Here is a 20,705-nt window from a genome sequence, read left to right on the forward strand (position 1 = left end):
GATGAACTGAATCTGAGTTATAAGCTAAGCTCATTAGTGGTACCCAGGGGTTTGGAGATGAAACAGCAACCAATAGACACAGAGCAGCTGGGTGAGCGAGGTCAGCGCCTCTCCACACTTCACATGGCCCGCGTCTCTGCATAGAGAGAACTGCTCTTAACCTGCTTTTCAGAGGCGTGAAAAGAGCAGGCAGCTTGCTCCATGGCCAGGTTTCTAGTGAATGGCAGAGCTGGGATCTGAACTCATTTCTGCCTGGTGTCAGCCCACAACACTAAACACTAGGTGCTGCTCCCGCCGCCGTGATGCTTTTGCAAGAACATGAGCTCACCTGCGTGGAGAGGGGCAGCTCGGTCTCAGCTGGAGAACTCCTGGATTCTGGGGATAGAAGAGTCATTATTAATGATTCCTGGCCCCTCAAGTCCTGTCTGGTGGGCTTCAGAAGCAGAACAAAGTTCATCACACTATTATTTAAAAGAGTTTTACATTGAGCTATTATTACACATGGAGGGGATGAATCAAGGTGCTATCGTATAGCACGAACTGTGTTCAGTGTTCTGTGGTAAACCCATAATGGAAAGGAATGCTTTAAAAAAGAATGTGTGTGTATATATATATATATACACACACACAACTGAATCACTTGCTGTACAGCAGAAATTAACACAACATTGTAATCAACTATACTTCCACAAAAAATGAAAATTAAAAAAAAGTGACGGGAGTTCCTGTCGTGGCTCAGCTGAAACAAAATGACTAGCATCCATGGGGATGCAGGTTCGATCCCTGGCCTCACTCAGTGGGTCAAGGATCCAGCATTGCCATGAGCTATGCTGTAGATCACAGACGTGGCTCGGATCTGGTGTTGCTGTGGCTGTGGTGTAGGCCAGCAGCTGTAGCTCCAATTTGACCTCTAGCCTGGGAACCTCTAGATGCTGTGGCTGCAGCCCTAAAAAGCAAAACAAACAAAAAAAAGTTATGGAGTTCTCTTGTGGTTAAGGATCCGGTGTTGTCACTGCAGCACCTTGGGCCGCTCCTATGGCATGGGTTTGATTCCTGTCATGGGAACTTCCACATGCCTTAGGTGCAGCCAAAAGAAGGAGAAAAAAAAAAGTTTTACGTTGGAAACAACCAAATATCTAAACTTAAGGGACTAGGGAGTTCCCTTCTTGGCTCAGCGGTTAACGAACCTGACTAGGATCCATAAGGATGCGGGTTTGATCCCTGGCCTTGCTCAGTGGGTTAAGGATCTGGTGTTGCCGTGAGCTGTGGTGTAGGTCACAGACGTGGCTCAGATCCCACGTTGCTGTGGCTATGGCTACAGCTCCAGTTCAACCCCTAGCCTTGGAATTTCCATATGCTGCCCTAAAAAGCAAAAAAAAAAAAAAGGAACTAGCTATATAAATTATGCTATAGCCTTATATCGCAACAGTCTTTAAAAATATTTTAGGAGTTCCCACTGTGGCAGGACGGGATCGGCAGCAACGTAGGAGCACCCGGCTGCACGTTTGATCCCTGGCCTGGCACGGCGGGTTGAGGACCTGGTATTGCTGCAGCTGTGGCTTTGGTCAAGACTGAGGCTCATATTTGATCCCTGGCCCAGGAACTCCATGTGCTGTGGGGCAGCCAAAAAAGAAAAGAAAAAAATTTTTTTAGAAAACAGTTGAGAATATGATATAATGTTATATGAAAAATGCAAGAAAAAGTCCAGAGTTTGACGCAAAGTTTCTAAAGAAACATATTTACATCATTATTCATTATGTTACATGATATACTATAATATATATTCACACAGAGAAAGGAGAAAAAAAAAATAGAAGGATCCACAGCACCGGATATAAGCACTAGTAACACTTGAATCTCTTCCTATGCACCTTTTTGCAATAAAAAATATTTAAACAACAAATATTCTCATCCACCTAGGTGGGTTTAAGGCACTCTGCCAGAGAAGGGTAGCAGACTGGGCACCCTCCCAGGCCCCTCCCACTCCATGGGAACTGTGTTTCTGCAGAAACCCCCAAGGCAGCAAAAGGTCAAGCATCAAAGCGAGAGCCAGGCTCAGCGGCAAACGTGGGCCCGAGGGACCAGGCGCCGAACCGTGACAGGCCATGGGTGGAATGCTCTGGATTTTCAAATATTTTCTTTTCAGTTCATCATTTTTCCATCAAGAAACTGAAAATACCACAGAACTGGTTTACACGAAGATGTCAAGCCTCCCTGAGCCAGGAGTAGAATAAGGACTAGCAATGGGGTAGAGGAGAGGGTGACCCTGCTTCTGCTCAAGACAGAATTTCCAGAGGGAGTGTGCCATCCCCAGGAGGGGAGAAAAACCACAGATCAGTAGCGCTGGAAGGGACCCAAGAGTATGTTCACCCTCCCCATTGTACAGAGAGGAAATGGGACCAGAGAGGGAAAGCAATTTGTCCAAGGTCACACAGCAAGTTAGCCCCAAATCAACCTAGGATGAATGGGAGAGACAGTCTCTTATTCCTTTGTGTCCCTCCCAGCCCAGAGAACAGTTAGACTCATGACAGGGGGTGACTGAAGGATGAACAGAGAGAGGGTGAAGGGACACCAGAATGAAAGCTAAAACCAGGAGAGGGGCAGCACTGCATAGGAAATGTGGCTGACCACGGGTGGTCATTCAGTCCAGTGGTTCCCAAATCCAGCCATGCTCAGCATCCTCTATATCCCATCCTTGACCTATGACCTCAGAATCTTGGGGACAGGATTCAGACATCAGGGTTTGTTTGTTTTTTTTTTCCCAAACCCAGAGAGCTGTTTCAGGAAGAAAGGCAGACCGCTGTAATTTCTACCCTCAGCTATGACCCCCCAACATGGTATGTGATCCAGAAAAGGATGTTTAGCCTTTGATGGCTAAGATTTCTGGGGATAAAGTGGGAATTTTATCTCAAATAACCCAGGAATATTATCAGAATGAATGACGTTTTTTCTAATGCATAATAACACTGTCTTACATAACAAGACTATTTTCTCTCTTTTTTTTTTTTTTTTGCCTTTTATCTTTTTAGGGCCTCGCCTGCTGCAGGTGGAGGTTCCCAGGCTAGGGGGCTAATCGGAGCTACAGCTGCCAGCCTACGCCACAGCCACAGCAATGCAGGATCCAAGCCGCGTCTGCGACCTACACCACAGCTCACAGCAACGTCAGTTGTATAACCCAATGAGCGAGGCCAGGGATCAAACCCACAACCTCATGGTTCCTAGTCGGACGCGTCTCTGCTGGGCCACGAAGGGAACTCCCATAACAAGACTTTTAAAAGCTCTCTAGATGGCAGCGGGGACCCCTGATTCAGACCCTCTGTCCCCTGAGATGGAAGGTGCAGCAACTCCTTATTGTTATGAATAATAATCATTCCCATTTTATAGATGAAGAAACCGAGGCTTGGGGAACATAAATTAGATTGATAATATTAATAGGAGGCGTTCTGGAGTTCCCGTTATGGCTCGGCGGTTAACAAACCCAACTAGCATCCATGAGAACTCAGTTTCGACAGACAAAAAGGACAAAAAAAAAGAAAAAAAAGAAAAAAAAAAGAAAAAGTAGGAGTTCCTGCTGTGGCACAGTGGGTTAAGTATCTGGTGTTGTCTCTGCAGTGCTCGCTCAGGTTGCAACTGGGGCTCAGATTCAATCCCTGGCCCAGGAACTTCCATATGCCACAGGTACAGCCAATAAAAAAAAAAAGAAAGAAAAGAAAAGTAGTTTATTTTAGTTTATTTTTTGTCTTTTTAGGGCCACATTCTCAGCATATGGAGGTTCCCAGGCTAGAGGTCAAATCAGAACTTCAGCTGCCAGCCTACACCACAGCCACAGCAATGCAGGATATGAGCTGCGTCTGCAATCTACACCGCAGCTCACAGTAATGCTGGATCCTTAACCCACTGAGCAAGGCCAGGGATTAAACCCTCAATCTCATGGATGCTAGTCAGATTCGTTTCCGCTGGGCCATGATGGGAACTCCAAAGAAAAGTATTTTATATCTCTCCTCAAGAGTTTTACATTTCCTAACGCCTCACCACTGCTGGCATGTTGGTTGAAAGAGCGGGAGAACTATCATTCACTGGCCCTCGTAAGCCCTCTTGTGCCCCCTGTGTGCCAGGAAGTTAACAGGGGTAGGGTCAGCAGTGATGGTAATGAGATAAGAAAGCAACATTGATAACAAGCCAAATGTTTATTGAGCAATCGCCATGTGCCAGGCGCCATTCTACCCACTTCACATGAATTAACTCATTAAAAAAAAAATCATCTCAGAGCTCCTGCTGTGGTGCAGTGAAAACGAATCCAATTAGGAACCATGAGGTTGCGGGCTTGATCCCTGGTCTCACTCAGTGGTTTAAGGATGGATCTGGCATTGCCGTGAGCTGTGGTGTAGGTTGTAGACACGGCTCGGATCCTGCGTTGCTGAGGCTGTGGTCGATTCGATCCCTAGCCTGGGAACCTGCATATGCCGCGGGCGCGACCCTAAAAGGCATAATTTTTTTTTAATTTTAAAAATTAAAAAAATTAAAATTTTGAAAAGCTTAAAAAAATCATCTCTAGATTGAATATGTCTCAATTTCAGGGACTGTATCTTACTCAGTTTTGTAAACTCAGTACTTAATATGGTGTGGTCAGTAAAACTTCAATTATGGAAAATCACTTGGGGAAAAAAGACTATTAGATACATTTACATGGACACTATGCCCCCTGTATTCATATTTCCAGACTGGAAGACGTACTTTTATATTCATAACAAAGTGAATGAATGAATAACATACTCCAGTAAGTGAGACGGATAAAGACCATCTGAGAGCTTTTCCCACATGAGTTTTTAAAACAAGAGACTTATTTCCGTTAATTTGAGAATTAGTTTGGGTTTGCTTGCTTGGGTTTTGGAACCGAGAAATCCAATACGAAAGATGGCAGGAAGTTCCCTGATGGTCTAGTGGTTAGGATGAAGTGCTTGCATTGTTACGGCCCGGGTTCAATCCCTGATCTGGAACTGGCACGCCAGGGCCAAAAATAAAAATTAAAAAATAGATGAATAAAAGATGGCAGAGCCCTTCATACCAGATGTGTGATCTTGATCAGGACCCTCAACCTCTCTTAGGCCTTGTTTCTTCAGTTCTAAGCAAGGGGATGACTTCCTCCTGCACAGACCACCTGGCATCACAGGCTCAAAGGACCTAGCACTGGCCCAGCACACAATATCTGTTTGTTTTTTGGCCGCCCTGCAGCACATGGAGTTCCCTGGCCAGGGATCAGATCTGAACCGCCGTTGCAGCATCACAGCATCACACAGTGGCAATGCCGGATCCTTTAACCCACTGTGCCCAGCCAGGGATTGAACCTTTGTCTTGGGGCTCCAGAGACACGGCCGATCCCATTGCACCGCAGTGGGAACTCCTAATACCTGTTTAAAAATTGACCCAACTCTCAAAACTCTCAAAATTCAGAACAGAGACCATAAAACAGTTTGTAACATAATATTTTTAAATTTTGCCTTAAGACCAGTTAAGTTATGGGCTACTGGGCTCAGGGGCTGGAGTACAGAGACAGAAAACAGGAGCAGGCTGAGAATAAGAAGAAAAAGAAAGCAAAAGGAGGCCAGAAGGTGGCAGAGAGATGAAGGAACAAGGGGAGAGGGGCAGACCACAAAGCCAGACCTTCACGGAGGGGCGGGGGCAGGGGACACAGCGACCCAGCGGCGGAGCCTCGCCAGGCAGTGCCTTCCACTCTGAGCTTGACACCTTCCCTCACAGCCTGTAAACCGCCCACCAGACGGTTAACCACTGCTCCTCCACTTGTGAATAACAATACCCCCAAACCCCAAAACCTCACTGAGAAGCTGACAGATTCCTGAGGAGAAATAAAGCACCTCCAGCTGGGTCCCAGCACCAACGTCTACTTGTCTGAGGCCAGAGGAGAAACAGATGGACGAGGCAGTGTGGACATCTGTCTACAGGGTACAAGGCTGCCAAGGTGTTCCTCCTTCCGAGCTTAAGCGCTTGTCTCCTCCTCTCTTTTAGGAAATAAGGGCGATGGGCAACGGCAATAGCGACTCCGTCTTTTTTTTTTTTTTTTTCTATTCAGGGCCGCTCCTAAAAAGATATTCCTGGGCCAGGGGTTGAATTGGAATTGCACCTGCCAGCCTACGCCACAGCCACAGCCAAGCCAGATCTGAGCCGCATCTCTGACCTACCCTGTAGCTCGCGGCAACCCCAGATCCTTAACCCACCGAGCCCCTGGGCCAGGGATCAAACCCACATCCTCCTGGATACTAGTGGGCTTCGTAACCTGCAGAGCTACAAGAGGAACTCTGGCAATAGCTACTTTTTACCTAACCTTTTGATGTTATCTCCTTACTAGCAAAATTAAAAGTTGGAGACTGGGAGTTCCCTGGTGGCCTCGTGGTTAGGACTCAGCGCTTTCACCAAAGCGGCCAGGATTCCATCTCTGGTCTGGGAACGAAGCATGCAGCAGCCAATATAATACAATTTTTTAAAAAAAAAAAAAAAAGATAAATAAATAAAAGTTGGTAGCCTTATTTGGTCCCCGAAACTTTTAAAAAAATTTTACAGAAATCCCAGGAACCTCTGACTCCTGCACAGAGGCTGGAGGACAGGGAAGGTCTGGGAGGAGGTGAAGAGGAGATGGGCACGGAATGAGGGTGGAGGTCAGCAGATGGAGACACAGCAGGAGGACAGGACATGCATGCAAAGGTGATGGGCCAGGGTCAGTCCCGCTGGAGGGAAATAGGCAAGGGAGGGCCAGGCACGAGGGACGGCAGGCAGGCAGGCAGCCCAAGAAGGCCCTCTGGTTGCTCCAAGCTCAGCAGTTTGAGCATCACCTCAAAGGCAATGGGAGCCGTGGCTGTGGGCTAGGGAGTGGCAGACCCAGGCTTGGGATCTCGAAATATGCCCATAGCAGTGGCGTGGATGCTCGCACACCAGAGGCAGAGATCAGCTGGGAGCAGGGGGTCTTTGTAGGAATTCTATTGATATGGGACAAGAACCTGAGCCAAGGGAGGGGGGTTTCTAGCCTGATGTCCTGGGGATGTCCTGGCTTGGGGAGCAGGCGGGGTGGTGGTGTTCTTAGCTGCACAAGGAACACAGGGAGGTCTGTGCAGGAGGACTCGAGTTCAGCTCTGAACAGAGTGGAGACAAGCATCCAGAGCTCAAGACACATGTGTGGCCCGAGACACAGGTGAACACCAGTGATGCTGGCATTTAATATACACTTAGCATGTGCCAGGCTGTGCACTAACCGCTTTCCACCCCGTTTAATCCTCACAACCCTACGAGGTGGGTTTTTTGGTTCTAGGGGATTGGAGGCAGGCATTATTATTCCCATTCGATAACTAAACAAACCTGGGCTCTGTTAGGCATTTCCCTACTGTCGCGCTGGTAATGGGCAGGGCAGCCAGAGCCCAATGACACTGTACAGAGTGGACACAGCGAGGCCACCCCATGGAATGGGCACGTGGAGATACCGTGGAAAATGGGGCACCAGTGGACTCGGGATGAACACAGAGAGGCGAACAGGGCACGATCTCTTCTTTAACCTGCACAATTTCCCCCTTAGGGGGGTGCTGAGGAGAGGAATAAAAAGACACCCCTCCATTCTGGGGAATGGGACAACCAGAGGGTTTGAGGGAACAGACCAGGAAGACCCACCTGCCCCGAGAGTCCACAGCCCTGGCCTCCAGGCCCCCAAAAGCCTTGCGGAGGCAAAGCTCTAGCCCCTCCTCCATCAGTGTGATTCCCAAGCACGGGTCCCCACGGCTCGCTTCCCGTCACAAATGGTACTAATTATTCTCTGCGTGTAGGTGAACAGGGCGTAGGTGTGAGAGGGAGGTTAAGGGATTTGGGAGGAGCAGGAAATAACCCTCTTATGTCCAGTCGGCTTTTCCCAGGCACTGTGCCCCAAGCTTGCTGTGCCAAGGGCCCGCAGACTTGCATGATGGCAGCCCTGCCAGTGCTATCAGAGAAGATACATCTGGGGGAACTCCTACTCTGGAAAGAGCTGCTGACAAGCCCCCATCAATGTGTAACCCCTTCTTCCTGCACTAACATCAGCGTGACATAAGCCCTGATGTGCAGGAACTCGATGAGTCACCGCAGCAATTGCTGTCAGCAGTCACCTGGCCTTGCCCGCCAAGCAGGGGCCCCAAGACTGGGTGACTCAGGGCCCTGCCCTCACTCAGGGAACCTCCCTGTGGGCACAGCCTGCCTGTGGTCAGGCTTATCCTCGAGGGGGCAGCACTCACTGAGGTCCAGGCTCCATAGCTCCCTCCCCCACCCCCCTACCCCCCACCCCCACCCCACTCTGTTGCAGGCCTTCCAGCAGGAGATGCCGGCCACCGCCTGGCCCACTCGGACCTCCCACCCACACAAAACCTCCTCACAAAACCAGCCTCACCAAACCATCCTGCCTTTATTCACAGTCTGTACTTTTGCACCTGCTGTTCGCTCTGCCTGTCAACCCCATCCTCCAAGTGGGAAACTCCTACACATCCTGCAAGACTCAAACATCTCCTGCTCTCTCAAAACAGCCCCACAAAGTGTCTATGCCACGGCCTTATCACTTCCCACTAGATCACAGTGGGAAGATCCCCCAGCCCCTCAACACGTCCTATAATCAACGGGAAAGCTTTCCCAAACTACCCATTCCACATCCCCCTCCACATTCCAATTCAGTGGGTTCCAGACTGCATCCAGGCAGTGATTCTGGCATGCCCATAGCCTCACTCTCTTTAGGAACCAACCAATACACACTGCAATTGCTAATCCCCCTACATGTGCAGTAAGGGCTATTATGTCTAAGGCATATCTTTTCACTAAACTCATAAAAACTCTCCAAAGGGGGGAGTTCCCATCGTGGCTCAGTGGTTAACGAATCCGACTAAAAACCATGAGGTTGTGGGTTTGATCCCTGGCCTTGCTCAGTGGGTTGAGGATCCGGCGTTGCCGTGAGCTGTGGTGTAGGTCACAGACATGGCTCGGCTCCCACGTTGCTGTGGCTCTGGCGTAGGCCGGTGGCTACAGCTCCAATTGGACCCCTAGCCTGGGAACCTCCATATGCCGTGGGAGCAGCCCTAGAAAAGGCAAAAAGATAAAACAAACAAACAAACAGAAACTCTCCAAAGAGGACAAGACAGGTCATATCATCTCTACATAACAAATAACAAGACTGAGGCCCCGAGAGATAACCTAACTTTACCAAGGTCATACAACCTGATTCCCAGGTCCAATGTACTTCCCATGACCTCTGGGTCAAGACCCCCACCCCTAGGCGAGGGACCTCCTATACGTCTGGGCTGTGAGGGTGGGAGGTAGGTCCTTGGGGTTGGAAAGGCCATCAAAGCAGTAGCTGGGGCACTGACATGTCCTGAACAGTCAGATATCCCTACTGTCAGTAAGACACCCCGAACCTAGAGCTCTAAACTCCCTCTCATTTTCCAGAAGGGCTCCTCAATTTCCAACCTAAATCTCTCTTGCATCAGAATTATCCAAGTTCTTCTTGCTCTGCCCTCAGTGCAGAGGGGAGCAGCTGGGTTCTCTCTTGGATATATGCACCACTGGGGGTGTGAAGACCTCCCCAAAACACACCTGCTCCGAGTGGGCACCACAAACTCTTCAGCTGCTTACGTGAGAAGAGGCCAGGTGTTGCATCTGGGCTTACACAGTTACGCTAGCAAGTCACAGAAGCATGGTGACCCAAGGCTGAAAAGGCAGAGACCATGTCCCTGCTACTCCATGCTCCATGGGGTGGGGGTGTGGGGGGATGACATCAACAATATAAAGAGGAGGGAGTTCCCGTCGTGGCTCAGTGGTTAACGAATCCGACTAGGAACCATGAAGTTGCGGGTTCGGTCCCTGGCCTTGCTCAGTGGGTTAAGGATCTGGCGTTGCCGTGAGCTGTGGTGTGGGTCTCAGATGCAGCTCAGATCCCAAGTTGCTGTGGCTGTGGCGTAGGCCAGCGGCTGCAGCTCCGATTCGACCCCTAGCCTGGGAACCTCCATATGCTGTGGGTGCAGCCCTAGAAAAAGACAAAAAAACAAAAAAAACAAAAACCAAACAAACAAACAAAACAATATAAAGAGGAGCATCCACAAAAGAGAGCAGCTTCAAGGCAAGGGGAGCAGACAGGGGCGGAAGCCACCAGCCATCCAGTATTCTGGCAGGGGAACAGAAACCCAGAGAGAGTAGATGAGCAGACTTGTCAGGGGTTACCCTAGACAGCAAGGCCCTGTGAGGCCAGAGCTGCGTTCACATGAGAAAGAACTCTCGACGTGAATAGACATTTCTCCAATAAACATCTACACATAAATGAACAGTAAGCCCATGAAAAGGTGATCAACATCACTACTTATTATGGAAATGCAAATCAAATCCACAATACCACACCTATAAGGATGGCTATTATTAAAAAAAACAAAACAAAAAACAGAAGAGCCTGTCATGGCGCAGTGGTTAAAAAATCCAACTAGGAAACATGAGGTTGCAGGTTCGATCCCTGGCCTTGCTCAGTGGGTTAAGGATCCAGTGTTGCCATGAGCTGTGGTGTAGGTCACAGATACGGCTCGGATCCCAAGTTGCTGTGGCTCTGGTGTAGGCTGGTGGCTACAGCTCCAATTGGACCCCTAGCCTGGGAACCTCCATATGCCATGAGTGCGGCCATAGAAAAGACAAAAACACAAAAAAATAAAAATAATAATAATAAAAATAAAAAAATAAAGTAAAAATTAAAAAAACAGAGAGGAAGGAAAAAAGAAAGGAAGGGGAAAGAAAGAAAGGAAGGAAGGAAGGAAGAGAGAAAGAAAGAGAGAAAGAAAGAAAGAAAAGAAAGGAGTTCCCATCATGTCTCAGCGGAAACAAATCTGACTAGTATCCATGAGGTTGCAGGTCTGATCCCTGGCCTCACTCAGTGGGTTAAGGATCCGGCGTGGCTGTGGCTGTGGTGTAGGCCGGCAGCTACAGCTCCGATTCAACCCTAGCCTGGGAACCTCCATATGCTGCTGGTGTGGACCTGAAAAAGAAAAAAAGAAAGAAGGAAGAAGAGGGAAAATAGCTAGTGTTGGCAAGGATGTGAAGAAATTGGAACCCTGTGTATTGCTGACAGGAATGTAAGATTGTAAAAAGGTGCAGTTACTGTGGGAAACAGTTTGGTGCCTCCTCAAAAAATTACAAATAGAATTACCACATGATGTAGCAATTCCACTTCTGGGTATATACCCTTAAGAACTGAAAGCAGGGACCCAAACAGCTATTTGTACACCTAAGTTTATTTATTCATTTATTTATGGGTCTTTTTCCCTTTTCTGGGGCAGCTCCCACAGCATATGGAGGTTCCCAGGCCAGGGGTCAAATCGGAGCTGTAGCCGCTGGCCTACACCACAGCCACAGCAACGCCAGATCCGAGCCTCGTCTGTGACCTACACCATAGCTTACGGCAACGCCGGATCCTTAACCCACTGCACAAGGCCAGGGATTGAACCTGCAACCTCATGGTTCCTAGTCAGATTTGTTAACCACTGAGCCACGACAGGACCTCCTGTACGCCTATGTTTATAGCAGCATTATTCACAATAGTTAAAAGGTGGAAGCAACCCTAGTGTCCATCTATAGATGAATGGATAAAGAAAATATTATTCAGCCTTAAAAAGGGAGGAAATTCTGAGACATGTTACAACATGGATGAATTCTGAGGATGGTATCCTAAATAAAATAAACCAGCCACAAAAAGACAAATATCATGTGAGTCCACTTATATAAGGTACTTAGAGTAATCAAACTCATAGAGACAGAAAGCTGCCAGGGGCTGGAGACAGGGAGGAATGGGAAGTTACTACTTAATGGATGGAGAGTTTCCGTTTTGCAAGATGAAAATAGTTTTGGAGACGGATGATGGTGGTGGGTGCACAACAGTCTGAGTGTAAGTAACGCCATTGAACCACACGCTTACAAATGGTGAAAATGGTACATTTACATTATGTACATTTCATCATAATTACACATTTTAAACAAAGAAAGAGCTTTCTAACAAAAAGGCTGTTTTTGACCATCCTAAGGCTGTTTGTGACCATCTAAATTAAGCAGTTGGGATAAAAGGCAAACAGGTGTCAGCCTGTACCAGGAACGTTTCCTCTGCACGGTGTTATAAATTTTCTCCCTTTGCAAAGGCTCCTGAGGCCATAATAATGTTTGGCATTCAAAGAAGGCGTGCGTTTTGGCTCAAAGTGCATACAGATCAAAGACAACCATGGACAGGTCAACACAATCTAGCCTGAAGGATGTTCTGATTTATTTAAATGGTCTTCCTAAGTAAGATGTAGGACTTAGGCCTCCCTTCTGGCCCAGGTCTTCCCAGGAAGTAAAATTTTTTTTTTTTTACTTTTTTTTCCCTTTTTCGGCCACACCCACGGCATATGAAAGTCGCTGGGCCAGGGATCGAATCCAAGTCGCACATGAGACCTACACCACAGTTGGTGCAACGCCAGATCCTTAATCCACTGCACCACAGCGGAAACTCCAGAAGTAAACTTTCGAGAAGAGCATCCAATAGAAATCTGCCTCCTGCTCATGATGGACAGGAGAGGGGGCCGACACCAACAAAGATCTGAACCTGCCCTGGACACTGCCTACATCTAATGAAGAAGACACCCTACCTCCCAAGCCCCCTCCTCGGGCTCACCCAGGACAGGAAAGACAAGGACGGCACATAGCAAAGGTAGGGAAGAGGAAAGCCCATCAAATCACAGCATCCATTCTGGGGGAAGAACGCCAGCCTCCACGTAAAAGTCTTCCTGAAGCCAGGGGTAGGAGAAAGAACGGGCCTGAGCAATTGATGCCATTTCTATCTTTCCCTTTTATCCATACACACTCAATAAATGGGTATTTTTTTTAATTGCCTGGTAATTAAGAACAACTGATTTGGTTCAATTATGCTGCTGGGCTAAAGAGATCTGACACTGAAGCGAGCTTGCAAGCTATTCTATAATAAGGAGACTGGGAGCAATGGAACAGGCTGCAAAAGGGGTAGTAAGCTCTCCATCCCTGGAAGCATTCAAGCAGAGGCTAGGCGACAGTTCTCTGGGTTATAGTCAGGGAGATTCCTCCACTGTGTGTAGGTCTATTAAATCCTAGTTTTTCATAGCAAGGCGTTAAAAGATAACATCTCAAATTAATTTTCTCAAAAAGAAAAAAACCCAGCCATATGAATTTGTTGTTCAGCGCGAAGGACGCACCGACAAAGAACTGGAAACAAAGTGTGTGGCTTCCTCTAGAAAGCAGGGCTGGAAATGGGAAGGGGTGGGCCAAGGGACACTGGTTATTATTTTAAGCCCTTCTTTGCCACAAGCATGTTTTAATTTGATAAAAATTTTTAAAGTTTACAAAAATTCCCATGGGTTAAAAAAAAATTAGTCATGCAGTTGCTAAACAATACGTTTCCCAAACTATTTAATATCATGGGAATGCTCATGATATTTTAGACACAAATACACACACATCGGAGTTCCCGTCGTGGCTCAGTGGTTAACAAATCTGACTAGGAACCATGAGGTTGCGGGTTCAATCCCTGGCCTTGTGCAGTGGGTTAAGGATCTGGCGTTGCCGTGAGCTGTGGTGTAGGTGGCAGACGTGGCTCGGATCTGGTGTTGCTGTGGCTGTGGTGTAGGCCGGTGGCGGCTACAGCTCCGATTCAACCCCTAGCCTGGGAACCTCCATATGCCGCGGGTGCGGCTAGAAGAGACAAAAAGACAAAAAAAACAAAAAACAAAAAACAAACACACACACACACAAATATACCTAGAAAAGGAGTATAATAAAATGTTCTCGCTTGTTTTCCCTAGGTGGTAAGACTGCTGCTGATCATCCTTCTTTCTATTTTTCTGGAATTATTCATGTTCGGCAACAAACACGCTCATCTCGGTAATTCCCCACAGGTGGTTATTATTACCTTTACATCTTTTTTGTCAAGTCAAAAGCATCAGTAACTGCGGTAGATTAAAAAGAGCTACAAATTCTTTGCAGCTCTTCCCATCCAGTTGTGAAGGGATTTTCTCCCCTGGGGTCTGGGCTGGCCTCCTGGAAGATGCCGGACCTCAGGGAGCACCAGGGGCCCCAGCCAGCAGCCCATGGCCACCATCGCAGGTGAGAGGGAGCCCATCCTGGACTGTGCAGCCCTAAGGCAGCTGCTTTCCTGACATTGGCAAGACCAGCGCAAGAGCTGCCCAGCTGTTCCAAATCTGGAGCAGATAAACAGTTGCTATGGTGCCATGAGTTTGGAGGTGACTCGGTACATGAGCAATAGGTGATGGATAGAGTTGCGAAGCTCACGACCTACCTGTCCAAGGGATGCCTGTGACCTCCTGGCTCCACTCACTCCACAAGCCATGTCCAAACTCCTCCTGGGCCCGAAGCTGCACCACATGCCGCATGCCGCTCCAGGCGTCGTGGATGATGCAATGATGCTGGAGCTCCTTGACCTGAGGGCGGGAGGCACCGTGACTCGGGGGTGGAGCCTGGGTGGCACTCGAGAGACAGCTCCGCAGGGACATGGGAGTCCTAGGCCACCTCCAGCCATTCAACTGCTCCCTCTCTCAGGTCCCGTGGGCGAGGCATCTGGGCAGAGATGCTCCAAAGGCTCACAGCACCCTGGAGGCTCAGAGCCTGGTGGGGTTGCCCCCTGAGCCCACAGGGCAAGCTGTACGTCACTGACCCGCCCCCACGCACCACAGAATTCTGCAAAGCACACCCTTGACATGCGCACAACCCATCTCTCTGCCCAGGTCACATGCTTGCTCTCACATCAGACCTGTCAAGAGACGATTGGCCTGGTGTTATTATTCCCATCTTATAAATGAGGCAGCCAAGGCTCAGAGAGGTTCAGCGGCTTATGCAAGGCCATGCAGATAGTGAGTGGCTGAGCCGGACCCTAAACTCATTTTTTTCCTTTCTAACACCCTTGCTGCTGCCCCTGAGGACCTAGGGGCTCTTCTTCCATCCAGAAGTAAAAGAAGAATTTACCATCCATGTTGTGAAGGTCTTTGACCGTTCAGCTCGGTATCGGAGCTCAAACTGCAGCCTGTAGAAATAGGAGTTCCAGGAGGGAGGGTCTTGCCAGGTGACACTGAGCCAGCGGGGGTTTCTGTCCACGGCCGAGACCGTGATGTTGACAGGTGGATCGGGCTGCACTGTGGGGAAAGCGAGCATGGCTCTTATGTAGCAGCATGTTCAAGAGAAACCCATGAAGACTACAAGCTCCCAGCAGACAGGACCCCACCTCCAGCCGCAGACCGCTTCCCACCACAGTCAGATCTCCTGCAAGTAAAGCCCCAAAGGCACCAGCTCACCAAACCCCTCACCCAGCTGCCCCCTGCCCCTCCAAGAAGTCCAAGCGGAGCACGAAATCACAAGAGAAGCAAAAGGCTGCAGGGGTCGAGAGGGAGGCCTGAAGAGCTTACGTACAGATTCCATAACCCTCAAATGTTTGGGGTGTGCTGGACTGGCTCCCGGCACTGTTGGCGACGCATAGGGTCACTATGTGGAAAGAGTTGTCTCCCTCCGGGACTGCCAACTGGCAGAAAAACCGCTGGGCCTCCAGGGAGTACTGGCACGGCTCCTGGAAGTCTTCCACGGGACTGTTCTGACTGTGGACACAAAACAAGGGTGGGGCTCGCAATCAGGCTCTCGGTCACTGCCTCAATTCAGGAGGGGAGAGAGGAGGGGGCAAGGGTTAGAAGCTCAAGCTCCTCAGGCTGACCCTGGGTTTGAATCCCTGCTCCACACTTTGTAACACTGGGGATTTCTTTTTTCTTTTTTTTTCTTTTTTTTTTTGGTGGGGGGGCCGCACCTGCGGCATATGGAGGTTCCCAGGCTAGGGGTTGAATTAGAGCTACAGCTGCCGGCCTATGCCAGAGCCACAGCAATGGGTGATACGAGCCAAGTCTGTAATCTACACCAGAGCTCATGGCAATGCCGGATCCTTAACCCACTGAGCGAGGCCAGGGATCGAACCTGCAACCTCTTGGTTCCTAGTCAGATTCGTTTCCTCTGTGCCATGATGGGAACCCCAACATTTGGGGTTCTGACTAAATTACCAACTTCTCCAAGCCTCCGTTTTCTCATTTGAAAATGGGAATATTAGGAGTTCCTGTTGTGGCTCAGTGGTAATGAACCTGGCTAGTGTCCATGTGGACGTAGGTTCAATTCCTGCCTCGCTGTGCTGTGAGCTGTGGTGTGGGTCTCAGATGCAGCTCAGATCCCATGTTGCTGTGGCTGTGGCGTAGGCTGGCAGCTGGAGCTCCAATTCGACCCCTAGCCTGGGAACCTCCATATGCTGCAGGTGCAGCCCTAAAAAGATGAGAAAGGAAGGGAGGAGGGAGGGAAGGAAGGAAGGAAGAAAATAGGAATATTAACAATACTCAATTCACAAGGGTTTGTTAGGATTAATTGAAAAATGAGTGTAAAACATCTGGCTTAGCACCTGGGGGGTCAGAGGGGCTGAACTAGAGGGCGCACACACTCCATCACTGAGGCATCACAGAGGTGGTGCACTGGGGCTCCCTGCCAGGTCCTGTGCTCCTGGCACTGTAGGGGGGCGGGGGTGCAGTGAGGAATGGAGAGGCCTCACCCTGGCCTCAGGGCACTACTGAAAAGACCTGCCCTCCAAGAACTGGGATAGCCAGTAGACTGTCATTCCAGAGGCACCAGCTGCTGGAGGGGTTTGCAAGGAGGTGGAAGTGTTTCTGGCAGGTGAGCTCGGAAAGGAATTCTGGGTGAGGAAGATATCGGAGGTGAGTCAGACCCTGTCCCACCTGGCCTAGAAGCCCAAGACTTCACCCACATATGACATGTGTGGGCATGCGAGGCCATGGCAGCCACTTGCTCGGCTGCTGCAGTGACGGATCACCAAGTTCTAGTTTGAGTTGGACCCCTGGGCTCAGGACAAACTCTTTCCTTCTGGGCCGGCTGCTCCAACCTTCCTGCCCTGAGTTAGAACCTGCCCCCCACACACACACATCCATCCTACCTCACACTGAGAAGGTGGGCTCATCTGCTTACAGGTGTGTCCCCCACCCATTAGGCTTGAAGGCAGGGGCCTATCTTGTTTGCCTCCTGTCTCTTCCTCAGCCCTAGTACAGCACACAGCCCACAGCTGATGCTCAAGTCTTGCCAAACAGGTACGAAGAGCAAGCCGGCGAGTGAGCAAGCAGGCGGGCCCCCTGGGGGGAGGGAGTGACCACGTGCACACTCGGGAGAAAAAGAGCAGAACACAAAACCTCTTTCCAGGGGCCTCTTTCACCCCAGAGTCCTAAGGAGAGGCCTGAGTGAGGTCTGAGCACCCTGCACACCCCAGGTTCTTGCTGTGGCTCCCCACACCCCTTCCTCTGCTCAGTGCAGTCAGCCCAGGAGGAGGAGGATGGAAGCGCCTGAGGTTGCTGGCAGGAGGAGGCTGTGAGCTAGTGTCAATTGAATCGGCTCCTTCCCCCCAGCAGAACAGCCTGACTGTGAAGGAATGACTTCTAGGTCCCAGACAATTTATATCCTAACTCGGCTTCAGGTTATGGAAGTTTCCTTCCTTTCTTTCTTTCTTTCTTTCTTTCTTTCTTTCTTTCTTTCTTTCTTTCTTTCTTTCTTTCTTTCTTTCTTTCCTTCTTTCTGTCTCTCTCTCTCTCTCTCTTTCTTTCCTTCCTTCCTTCCTTCTTTTTCTTTCTCTTTCTTTCTTTCTTTCTTTCTCTCTCTCTCTTTCCTTCCTTCCTTCCTTCTTTTTTTCTTCCTTCCTTCCTTCCTTCCTTCCTTCCTTCCTTCCTTCCTTCCTTCCTTCCTTCCTTCCTTTCTTTCCTTCCTTCCTTCCTTTCCTTCTTTCTTTTTTGTCTTTTTAGGGTGCAGTCTCTGCATATGGAAGTTCCCAGGCTAGGGGTCCCATCAGAGCTGCAGCTGCCAGCCTACACCACAATCACAGCAACACAGGATCTGAGTTGCATCTGCCACCTACACTGCAGCTCACAGCAATACTGGATCCTTAACCCACTGATTATGGCCAGGGATCCAACCCTCGTCCTCATAGTTGCTAGTCAGGTTGGTTACCACCGAGCCACACCGGGAACTCTGAGTTGTGGAAGTTTCTGACCTTCCCTCTCTTGGAGTGTGAGCCAACAGCCCTCAGGGTGGCTGCTGGTGTGCAGATGGGCAATCGTGGGCAATCAACACATGTATTTACCATCTAGTGACTCTCCCGAGACAGACACATGTGGAAACCAGAACGCAATGGATGAAGTCACGGCTTGGCCTTTCTGGATGCTGCCAGCTCAGACTCAGTGATAAACTCTGGACTATGGGGACCGTAACTCGGAGATGAAGACCCCAGACTGCAGAGATGTGATCTCTGCATCGTGGAGCCCCCACTTTGTGCCAGCTCCCAGGGTCACAGGGACCCCCCCAGCAGGCGTGACTTCCTGCCCCCCTGCCCCCAGCTCCCTCTCCCCACTCTATCACCACTTCCTCTCCCCTGCCCTTATCACGGAGAGAGCCTGATAAGCTCACAGTCAGGACTCCAATCTCGTGCTGCCCTTCCCCTCCCAAGGACATTTGCATCTTCTTAAGAGCAACACCCAAAACCCTTATATTTTGAATGAAATCAGATAGACTGGGGTTAGATTCCTGGCAGAGCCTCCTACTAGCTAGATGACCTTAAGCGAGAGAATCAATTTCCGTGAACCTCAGTTTCTCCGTCTGTTAAGGACAACACCTGCTCCCCGCGCCCCCCCCCCCCCCCCCCCCCCCGTGGCTCTTGGGACAAATACGTAGCACAGGAGGGGCAGTCTCATCTCCCTCCCCCATTCCCTTCTCCTCAGGCCAAAGAAGTTACTTTCCTATGATAACACTTTGGACCCACTGGCCAGCCAGTCCTCCTACCTGGCTCCTTTGAGAGCCCCCCACACTCCCCCGGCCTCAGTAAGGATGGATGAGACAGGCACACAGCCCCACCCAAGATACTTACAACTTCCTCACCAGTAACACGGCCTTGGTGGTGGGGGACGGGGGGCTCCGAGGTCTCCACTCACAGCCCACATTGCTGAGGGGGCTCTTCCGGAAGCAGGAGAGCTGTGGCTCCTCAGGGGGAGCTGCAAAGAGAGCACAGAGGCTGAGGGGCAACACAGCTCACCTCCCTTCTGAGGGAGCCCTTGGCCCGGCCCCACCCCACCCCAGCCCTGGCCCCAGGCCACACAGACAGCCACACACAGATCTAACTGTGGCCCAGAAACTCGGATGGGTGGAGGGGAGACTTTGGGAATTTCTGTTGTGGCGCAGTGGAAACGAATCCAACTAGTATCCATGAGGTTGCAGGTTCGCTCCCTGGCCTCGATCAGTGGGTTGAGGATCCGGCGTTTCCGTGAGCTGTGGTGTAGGTCACAGACACAGCTTGGATCTGGCATGGCTGTGGCTGTGGTGTAGGTCGGCAGCTACAGCTCCAATTCAACCTCTAGCCTGGAAACCTCCATATGCCACAGGTGCGGCCCTTGAAAGACCAAAAAAAAAAAAGGGGGCTTTAGTGTCACACAGGCCTGGTTGTGCAGCCCTGGGAAAGTCCCAACCTCGCTTCAGTTTCTACTGTAAAATTAAACGATGATAATCCTAATAATACGGCTTTCAGAGTTCCCTCGTTGGCACAACGGGATTGATGGCAGCTCTGCAGTACCAGGATGCAGGTTCGATCCCCGGCTAAGCACAGTGGGTTAAAAGGATTCAACGCTGCCATAGATGCAGTGTAGGTCGAAGCTGGGGCTCAGATCTGATCCCTGGCCTGGGAACTCCATATGCTGCAGAGTGGCCAAAAAAGAAACATAATAATAATAATAATTCTGTTTCTTTCACTGGAACATTGGAAGGATGACACAAGACACCAAGGAAGAAAGTACCTGGCACACAGGGCATCTGACTCTCGGGTGTCTTATGGGATGGGAGTGAGCTAAGAACCTACTATTTCTAAAAATAAGAATAGTTCAGGAGTTCCCGTCATGGCTCAGTGGTTAACGAATCCGACTAGGAACCATGAGGCTGCGGGTTCAATCGCTGGCCTTGCTCAGTGGGTTAAGGACCATGAACTGTGGTGTAGGTTGCAGATGCAGCTCCCCTAGCCTGGGAACCTCCATATACTGAGGATGTGGCCCTAAAAAGCAAAAAGCAAAAAAAAAAAAAAAAAAGAATAGCTCATTTGAGAGAGTTCCCTGGTAGCCTAGGGTTTAAGGACCCAGCGTTTGTCACTGCTGTGGTAAGTGTTCAGTCCCTGGCTCAGGAACTTCCCAATGCCTAGGGCATGGCCAAAAAAAAAAAAAGATAGTTTATTTGAGAGCTTACTCTGTGCAATGCAGAGTTTTTAACACCCTAAGTATGTGCGCGCGCACACACACTCATTTAATCTTTCCAACAATCCTGACGTTAATAAAATTAACCTGATTTTACAACACAGAACTGAGGGGCAGCTAAGTTATGAAGGAGGAAGATTCAAACCCAGGCCGCCTTGCCCCCGACCTCTAAGCCCTAACTACACAACAAGACCAGCTGGACGGCATCTCCACCAGCCAGATGCCCCCACCCAGCTGGCCGCTTCACCAGTCTCCATGGCTGAGATCACTGGGCCTTTCCCCGAAATGCTTAGGCCAAGGCAATAACAGGAATTTAAGGGGTCAAGCAGGGAATCT

General features: G+C 49.6%; 1 protein-coding gene across 2 annotated transcripts in view; it reads right to left on the bottom strand.

Annotated features, from left to right (window-relative positions):
* Positions 1 to 20,705, bottom strand: part of IL6R (interleukin 6 receptor) — a 56,880-nt gene that overhangs the window by 13,888 nt on the left and 22,287 nt on the right. For both annotated transcript variants that reach the window (XM_047784466.1, XM_047784465.1), the window contains exons 3-7: positions 19,004 to 19,127; positions 15,469 to 15,650; positions 15,028 to 15,194; positions 14,345 to 14,486; positions 329 to 375 (exon numbers count right to left, since the gene is read on the bottom strand). In XM_047784466.1, the coding sequence (XP_047640422.1) occupies positions 329 to 375; positions 14,345 to 14,486; positions 15,028 to 15,194; positions 15,469 to 15,650; positions 19,004 to 19,127 (662 nt within the window). The remainder of the gene's footprint in view (positions 1 to 328; positions 376 to 14,344; positions 14,487 to 15,027; positions 15,195 to 15,468; positions 15,651 to 19,003; positions 19,128 to 20,705) is intronic.

The sequence above is a fragment of the Phacochoerus africanus genome, chromosome 6, assembly GCF_016906955.1.
Source record: "Phacochoerus africanus isolate WHEZ1 chromosome 6, ROS_Pafr_v1, whole genome shotgun sequence".
Lineage (NCBI taxonomy): Eukaryota > Metazoa > Chordata > Mammalia > Artiodactyla > Suidae > Phacochoerus > Phacochoerus africanus.